Source organism: Otolemur garnettii, unplaced genomic scaffold, assembly GCF_000181295.1.
Source record: "Otolemur garnettii isolate 467f Iridium unplaced genomic scaffold, OtoGar3 scaffold00073, whole genome shotgun sequence".
NCBI lineage: Eukaryota > Metazoa > Chordata > Mammalia > Primates > Galagidae > Otolemur > Otolemur garnettii.
In genome coordinates, this window is record NW_003852468.1 from 6,677,232 (window position 1) to 6,686,137 (window position 8,906).

Sequence of the window (8,906 nt, forward strand, 5' to 3'; positions counted from 1 at the left end):
AAAAAAAAAAAAAAAAAAAATAACCTTTCCAAAACTTTTTTTTTCCTTTTAAGAGACAGTCTGACTTTGTCACCCTCAGTAGAGTGCTATGGTGTCACAGCTCACAGTAACCTCCAACTCCTCCTGGGCTTAGGTGATTCTCTAGCCTCAGCCTCCTGAGTAGCTGGGACTACAGGTGTCCACTACAACGCCCGGCTATTTTTTTGTTGTTGTTCTTGCAATTTGGCTGGGGCTGGGTTTGAACCCACCGCTGTCGGTATATGGGGCCAGTGCCTACTCAGTGAGCCACAGGCGCCACCCAACCTTTCTAAAACTTTATTGTTCTTTACCTTTGGTGGCATTCGCCTTGTAGCTTTATCTCAGTGGACTAGAAAAGCAGAGTAGAACATCAGATACCCAAGTGTAAGTTTCTAAAAAGAAATCTTTTAACAACAGTCCCAGAGAAAAATGATCTGTGTCTTTGTGCCAGATTTAGAAGGGTAGGAAGTATGAACAACAGTCCTGTGCATATGAAACCAGATGAAAAGGATGAGATGTCATAACCTTACATTGGTTCTTAGTGATGACAGAATTCTCAAAGCCCCATAAAACTAGTTTCTGTAGACTTCTACCTAACTAACCAAAGCATGTTTGCCCTTCTTTGATTCTTCTCCCCGATTATTCCTTTCTAGTACTGGTGCTGTAAGTGCTCGTAACATTATGCTGTTGAAAAAGAAACAAGCCCGCTGTCAGGGAGTAGTTTGTGCCATGAAGGTAAGAGTCAACACATTTGAGAAACTTGAGGTTTTTTTCTGACTACTTTTAAGTCTTTTACTTGAAACTCAAGCTTTTTGTTTTTACTTTGTCTTACCCTTTAAAAATATTTCACTGTTAACTTCAGAAATAATCTGAAAATTCCTTGGTTACTGATGCTTTGTGTTCTTTAAAATGGACTACTGGTAATGTTAGACTTTACTAAATTATATTATTTTGACTGTAGAATAATTGTATATTGGAATCATAAATTTGTACATTGGATGGTAATGTACTTGGTTTTTTTGTGGGTGTTTTTGTTTTGCTTTAGGAGGCGTTTGGCTTTATTGAAAGAGGTGATGTTGTAAAAGAGATATTCTTTCACTATAGTGAATTTAAGGGTGACCTAGAAACCTTACAGCCTGGAGATGACGTGGAATTCACAATCAAGGACAGAAATGTAAGAGTTGACTAACTTGATCTTAGAAGCCTTTTGCAATCAGTAATAGTTTACATTTTGGGGGAAATACTTTAAATTATGTGATTTTCCTTGCTCCAACCCCTTCTGATTTAGGGTAAAGAAGTTGCAACAGATGTCAGACTATTGCCTCAAGGAACAGTCATTTTTGAAGATATCAGCATTGAACATTTTGAAGGAACTGTAACCAAAGTTATCCCAAAAGTACCCAGTAAAAACCAGGTAAATAAGGATTTTCAGCAGAGTCCCCTTTTGCCTCATCAGTAATAGAGTAATATGGTGTGATATGTTGAAATTTTACTTTACTTGATCATGTGATAGTGGTACAGTTAAGTATCTCTTGACATGTATTCTGTTTAGTATAAGCTAAATCAGAAAACACTGATCCATGAAAAAATACATGTGTGTATATATATATATATATATATATTTTTTTTTTTTTTTTTTTTTTTTTAACACTGGGTGATAAGGAGGAAAAGCCAGGAAAAAAACTGGTGGTTAAATTGGAAAAATGCTGATTGGCTTAGACTGCAGTTTGAGTATACATTCATTCCTCCTCTGATTTCTCCTCGCCTTAGCCCCCAGATTGTTTCTTTTGTGGAGGAGATGAGGACATGAGTAGTCTAATTGCTAAGGAAGTTCCTTAAATCTCTTAAATCAGAATGCATAGTCTTAACTGTAATACTGTGATTTTATGGTTGTATAGTGTGACCCTAGAATGTGAAGCTCTCACATTGGACTGATATTGTCAACACCTTTTTTCCCTTCAGGGAACTATGTGTTATAAATAACATGGGTTTGCTATGTGTTCTTCTTGTTTGACTTAGAACTAGGAAGGATGAGAAATCTCCAGCTAAAATCGTTTTTCCTTCTCATCAGAATGACCCATTGCCAGGACGCATCAAAGTTGACTTTGTGATTCCTAAAGAACTTCCCTTTGGAGACAAAGATACAAAATCCAAGGTGACCCTGCTGGAAGGTGACCATGTTAGGTTTAATATTTCAACAGACCGACGTGACAAATTAGAACGAGCAACCAATATAGAAGTTCTATCAAATACATTTCAGTTCACTAATGAAGCCAGAGAAATGGTAAGTGTTGTTATTGGATGTGTAGCTAAAGGGTGGATAGTAGTAAAGTTTGTGCTACTAAATTGAAAATTTTTGTAATTTAGTGACCATACTGGGCGGTTACTTTAAGATGGTTAAGAGCCATAGGCATTTAAGTAAGTCAGGGTTAGACGTCTACCTCTGCCAATTATCTTGGAAATGTAAATGACAAAGTTTTAGAATGGAAATCTGGCCAGGAGGACTACTAAGGTATTAATAGCTATAGTCCGGGAGTGACACTTACTGGAATTATTTCCCAAACATGTTTTATAAACTCAGTTTTCATGAACTAACTTTCTCAGACATAATCTACATTTAATTCTGAGATCATATCTTGTACATTATAATTTATTGTTGTCAGAGGAACTGGCTACATTTAATGCAATTTTCGTTATTTTTTTAACCTTTGCCTTTTAAGAACTGATCATATTTGATGTTTATATACTTTTGTTTTGTTTTGTTTTGTTTTTGGCAGTTTTTGGCCAGGGCTGGGTTTGAACCTACCACCTCTAGCATATGGGGCTGGCGCCCTACTCCTTTGAGCCACAGGTGCCACCCAACATTTACAATATACTTTTAACTGTAAAAGTTTGGAGTTCTGAATGTGCAGTTTTATTTTAATTTAATTTTTATTTTATTTTATTTTTTGAGACAGTCTGACTTTGTAGCCCTCAGTATCGTGCCATGGCATCAAGCAACCTCAAACTCATGGGTTCAAGTGATCCTCTTGCCTCAGCCTCCCAAGTAGCACCTATGCACCTGTCACAATGCCTGGCTATTTTTAGAGACGAGTATCTAGTTCAGGCTGGTCTCAACTCAAGAGCTCAGGTGATCCACCCACCTCGGCCTCCCAGAGTGCTGGGATTACAGGCGTGAGCCACCACGCCCTGCCTCAGACCTAAATCTTAAGTCCTTCCTTTGCCTCAATTCATAAATATTTTTCAGGTAGAAACTAGAGAGTTGCATTTGTTGTCTGTTTTGAAATGTTGAGTCTGTAAAAGCATTGAAATTTCTAGAAGTAATGTTATTAGGCTTGGGATTCCATTAAATACATTGTGTGATGTATTTACATTCAAGTATGGTAACCTTTTCTAATGCATATTTGCCAGGGAGTAGCAACTGAGGAGTCTCAGAAAATTGCTAAGGTTAAATTCATTGAAATCAATGAGTTTGTGTTTAAATGGAAGAAAGCACAACCGTACATGGATATATAGTATTGGGGTCCTTAATAGACAGAATTGCTGATTAATTTAACTTGATGGTGCTTCCAAACTTGAATAATGACTTGACAGCCTTCATAGCCAGTGAAAATGTTGTTTGGGTTTCAGGGTGTGATTGCCGCCATGAGAGATGGTTTTGGTTTCATCAAGTGTGTGGATCGTGATGCTCGTATGTTCTTCCACTTCAGTGAAATTCTAGATGGGAACCAGCTCCATATTGCAGATGAAGTGGAGTTTACTGTGGTTCCTGTGAGTATTTTTGAGAGAAATATTCAGGTAGAGTGTTTCCTGATGCTTCCTTTCTCAGTTCTAAGTTAATTTTGTTTTTATAATTTGTAGGATATGCTCTCTGCCCAAAGAAATCATGCTATTAGGATTAAAAAACTTCCCAAGGGCACGGTTTCATTCCATTCCCATTCAGATCATCGTTTTCTGGGCACTGTAGAAAAAGAAGCCACTTTCTCCAATCCTAAAACCACTAGCCCAAATAAAAGCAAAGAGAAGGTAAGTTTTACATGATTAAAATGAATTTTGTAGCTTTTTATTCCTCATTTGCTTAAAGGCTCATAATAACGTAGCCTGCCTAATGAGTTTGTCTCTTTTGGAATTCTCTATGATGTTAATAATAAACTAATCATAGTGAGATTTCTTAACTTTACTTGACATTTTGGCATGAATAATTCTTTCCTATGGCTGAGATATTTAGTAGCTGCCATCCTTGGCCTCTATCTACTAGACACCAGTGTCTTCACTTTCCAGTGCAACAGCTCAAAGTGTCTCCAGATATTGCCAGACGTCCCCTGGAAGGCAAACTTCCCCCAGTTGAGAACCACTTAATTAAAATGACAGTACTTGTCTTCCAAGCAGTTTAAAACCTCGAGTTGGGTAGACTTAATTTATGGTCTTAGAATTCATTTATTGAAAAATGCGCAGAATAGGAAGTAAAATGATGTCTGAGGTGGCTTGTGTGCATAGTAAACTGACAGATTGAGAGACTTATAGAGAAGTAATTCACAAGGGGTACAAAATGCCGTTGGAGGTCAGTGTGAATGCTCCAGTGAAAATCTTAACCGGCAGTATCTTCGCGATGGTTTCACTAAGGTATTGGCACTTAGTAGGTGGAGGTGGGAAACTAAGAAAAATTCAGGCTTTAAAAGCAGTAACTACTTTGATAGGAGGTGTGGGGGGTTTTGTTTGGGTTTTGGTGAGGGGGGGGATAGGGGAAAAATTAGGATACAGCTAGACTGAGAGGGTGTTTATTGCTACTCTTAAAGAATTTAGACCTTGTTCTATACACAATAAAAAGATTTCTGTTGGAAGACATCAGCTGTGTGCTTCAGAAAGGGTAATGGTGTTAGTATGAAGCCTGAATGGGGTGAAGAAACTCAAAAGATGAAAAAGATCCATAGGAAATTACTTAAAAGTTAAGGCAGTCAGTCTAGTGCTCGCTTCAGCAGCACATATACTAAAATTGAAACAATATGGAGATTAGCATGGCCCCTGTGTAAGGATGACACACAAACTCGTGAAGCGTTCCATATCTAAAAATTAAGGTAGCCCTTGAACTAGAGACATAGATAATGGATATAGATAAGTGAAGGTACATAAGACAGATACTAAAAAGTCATGTAATTTTAAAATAACTATTTGTGAGCCAGAAAGAGCAGAGATTGCGTCTTACTGCTTATTTATAATTTGGGAAATTACTTCATCTCTGAGCTTAAACTTGAAAAATGATTGTCTCCTATTTAGTTTAAAATGCCCTCACAATGTGTAATTCATAGAAGGACTTTCACACGTGATAGATGGTACTATTAACAGCAATAAAAATAAATTTCAGCAAGGCTTGTTTGTAATGGCTTTGGAGGTTGGGGGGCGGGATACAAGGTCTCCCTCTGCCACCCTGGGTAGAGTGCTATGGCATTATCATGGCTCATAGCAACCTCAAATTCCTGGGCCCAAATGATCCTCTTACCTTAGCTGGGACAATAAGCACCCCCCACAATGCCTGGCTAGTTTTTCTATTTTCAGTAGAGACAGAGTCTTGCTCTTGCTCACACTGCTCTTGAACTCCTGAGCTCAGGCAATCCACCAGCCTTGGCCTCCCAGAGTGGTAGGATTATATGCATGAGCCACCATGCCTGGCCTATAATTGCTTTTAACTCAGAATGCCTTATTTTTTGGCTTGATCAAGATAGCCCTTGTGTGAGACTTTTCCTGTCCTTATATTTTCTTTTTCTTAGATCAACAATGTGTCTTAATAAAGTTCTGCCATTGTGCTTATCACAGTGTATTACACTTACCTGTTTATATATCTGACTGGCTTCTGGGGAGCAGGAATTGTTTTAACCTCTATTTAAAGTATAAGATGTGTGGTATATTGTCAGTTAACTGGGTATTGAACTTGATGGCTAAAAGAGGGTTTAGAGCAAAAGTTGAATTCTAGGATTTTGAGTTTGCTTGACTTACAAAAGTGTTGATGCCATTGAAGTCAGACCTGAATTAGCTGCTGACATCATTACTCTTCACTTAACCAAACTCACATTCTCTGGATCATTGGCCAAGTTTATTTAATGTCCTAAGACTTTTCTGATTTGTAAAATGAAGAGGTAAGAGTAACTATGGAGATGAAAGTGTTACATAGCAATTATAAAAGGAGTTAGGAATGTTAGAAGTGGAAAAATGAATTGGTCTAGATCTAGACTTTTAAAGAGCTCTGAGACGATTTAAGTGTTATTATGGAAATACTGGTATGTCATAACTTAATCACCTATGTTGTATCAAGTGCTCAGAATTACACTAGATCCTATATCAAATTAAGTTCTTAAGAATTTGGTGAGTATGTTGATTGAGAGTATGTACAAAATACCGTTCAGTGTCCTCTGGGATAAAAAAGTACAAAGAAGGATACTTTATTCCTTCTTCAGAGGATGCTAAAGCTTCTTGCCCTATAGAATTTTCACCCTGTTGGAAAGATCATGCCCAGTTTGATTTCTGATATGCTATGAGGAACATAAAATAGGTACTTGGGTTAAGGCAAGACCACCTTTATTCATATAAATAATTTGTTATTGTTAAAGAGCCCTGGAATAAGACATTTCGTAGACTAAACCAAGTCTTTACTTTTAGGATCTAGAAGAACTATAGTTGCTTAAATTCTTTTTCTTTTTCTTTCTTTTTTTTTTTTTTTCTGTTCTTAAAATTGTTTTCTTTGTATTCTAACTTTCTCTCCCTTTTCAGGAGGCTGAGGATGGCATTATTGCTTATGATGATTGTGGGGTGAAACTGACTATCACTTTTCAAGCCAAGGATGTGGAAGGATCTACTTCTCCTCAGATAGGAGATAAGGCAAGATAATTTGTTTATTTGAGAAGGGGTTAAAAGTTGTCATCTTAATCATCAGTTCTGTAGGATGGGTTCTTTAAATTTTATCAAGTTCTGCTAAAGCATAAATAATGAACATGTTAACCATTTATTTATTTTTACTTATTTATTTTTTGAGACAAAGCCTCAAGTTGTCGCCCTGGGTAGAGTGCTGTGGCATCACTGCTCATAGCAACCTCCAACTTCTGGGCTCAAGCGATTCTCTTGCCTCAGCCTCCCAAGTAGCTGGGATTACAGGTGCCCGCCACAGTGCCCAGCTATTTTTTGGTTGCAGCTGTCACTGTTTGGTAGCTGGATGCGAATCTGCCAGCTGAGGTATATGTGGCTGGCGCCTTAGCCGCTTGAGCCACAGGTGCCGAGCCCATCTTAAGCAGCTTGTTAAATTAAAATAGTATCTAGCAAGCTCTTTGAAGGACCAATATTTAAGCATTAGATGCTTCAATAAAATTAAAAATATCAATAAGAAAGTTAAAACAATTACTGAAACATCAAAGGTGCAACAGATTTTACATTGCTGGTTTTTTTTCATGGTCCTTAAAATGTCTTGCTTTTCAGGTAGCCTTCAGAGAAATGAATCTATAAGGAATAGGCACTGAATGACAAAACTTGATCCTTTATGAAAAATGAAATGAGACAGAAGTGTTAGTTTTGGTGAAAATGTATTTCTTTGAAATAATCACTAGATATTCGGAGTTAAAAGCATGGTCTGGGGGAGTAGTAGGTCCCCTTTTCACAGTTAGGAGCTTGGTGTGGAAGTGATATGTTGTTATTAATAAGCATCCTTATTTTTCACAGGTTGAATTTAGTATTAGTGACAAACAGAGGCCTGGACAGCAAATTGCAACTTGCGTACGACTTTTAGGTCGTAATTCCAACTCCAAGAGGCTCTTGGGTTATGTGGCAACTCTGAAGGATAATTTTGGATTTATTGAAACAGCCAATCATGATAAGGAAATCTTTTTCCATTACAGGTAAGGATCCTTTTAGAACATGGGCAGCGCCTGGGGCTCAGTGGGTAGGGCTCCAGCCCCATATATTGAGGGTGCAGGTTTGAACCCAGCCCTGGCCAAACTGCAACACAAAAATAGCTGGGTGTTGTGGCAGGCGCCTGTATTCCCAGCTACTTGGGAGGCTGAGGCAAGAGCCCAAGCCCAGGAGTTGGAGGTTGCTGTGAGCTGTGATGCCATAGTACTCTACCAAGGGTGATAAAGTAAAGACTGTCTCTAAAAAAAAAATTTACAGCTAGCTTACTATCCATTCTTTTCTGTTACAGTCAAAAATGTTGAATGTTGATTGGTTATATTTTTGCATCACAGATCTCATATTGGGGAAATTATGGCAAGGTTACTTATATGATAGTAACCTTTCATAGTAACCTATCATAACATGTAGTGATGTTTATTTAAATGTCATTTCCTTTCCCTTTAGTGAGTTCTCTGGTGATGTTGATAGCCTGGAACTGGGGGACATGGTCGAGTACAGCTTGTCCAAAGGCAAAGGCAATAAAGTCAGTGCAGAAAAAGTGAACAAAACACATTCAGGTAATGAATTGTAACCTCTACTTATCCAACCTGTGCTTTGAGTAGGAGATAAGGGAGAGGACGGAACAGGGAACAAATAAGGCCCAGTTGTTTTACATCAGTTGTTCTCAGGTGTGATCTGCAGATCAGCATTACCTGGCTGCTTGTTACAAATGCAAGTTCTTTAACTATTTTATAAAATTTGGGGGCGGCACCTGTGGCTCAAAGAGTAGGGCACCGGCCCCATATGCCGGAGGTGGTGGGTTCAAACCCGGCCCCGGCCAAAAATCAAAAAAAAAAAAAAGAAAGAAAGAAAGAAAAATGACCTGGGCATTATGGTGGGCACCTATATTCCCAGCTACTTGGAAGGCTGATGTAGGAGGATCATTTGAACCTAAGAATTTGCAATTACTATGAGTGACCAATGGAAACTCCAGCCTGGGCAACAGAGTGAGACTTTGT

General features: G+C 38.2%; 1 protein-coding gene and 1 non-coding gene across 5 annotated transcripts in view; both read left to right on the plus strand.

Moving 5' to 3' along the window:
• CSDE1 (cold shock domain containing E1) overlaps positions 1–8,906 on the plus strand; it is a 36,950-nt gene that overhangs the window by 20,295 nt on the left and 7,749 nt on the right. For all 4 annotated transcript variants that reach the window (XM_003793836.2, XM_003793835.2, XM_023515463.1 and 1 more), the window contains 9 exons: positions 672–753; positions 1,064–1,192; positions 1,307–1,432; positions 2,090–2,302; positions 3,649–3,789; positions 3,880–4,044; positions 6,781–6,888; positions 7,720–7,895; positions 8,353–8,465. In XM_003793836.2, the coding sequence (XP_003793884.1) occupies positions 672–753; positions 1,064–1,192; positions 1,307–1,432; positions 2,090–2,302; positions 3,649–3,789; positions 3,880–4,044; positions 6,781–6,888; positions 7,720–7,895; positions 8,353–8,465 (1,253 nt within the window). The remainder of the gene's footprint in view (positions 1–671; positions 754–1,063; positions 1,193–1,306; positions 1,433–2,089; positions 2,303–3,648; positions 3,790–3,879; positions 4,045–6,780; positions 6,889–7,719; positions 7,896–8,352; positions 8,466–8,906) is intronic.
• LOC111726627 lies at positions 4,982–5,085 on the plus strand. Its single transcript, XR_002774363.1, has one exon. It is a non-coding gene; the product is annotated as a U6 spliceosomal RNA (small nuclear RNA).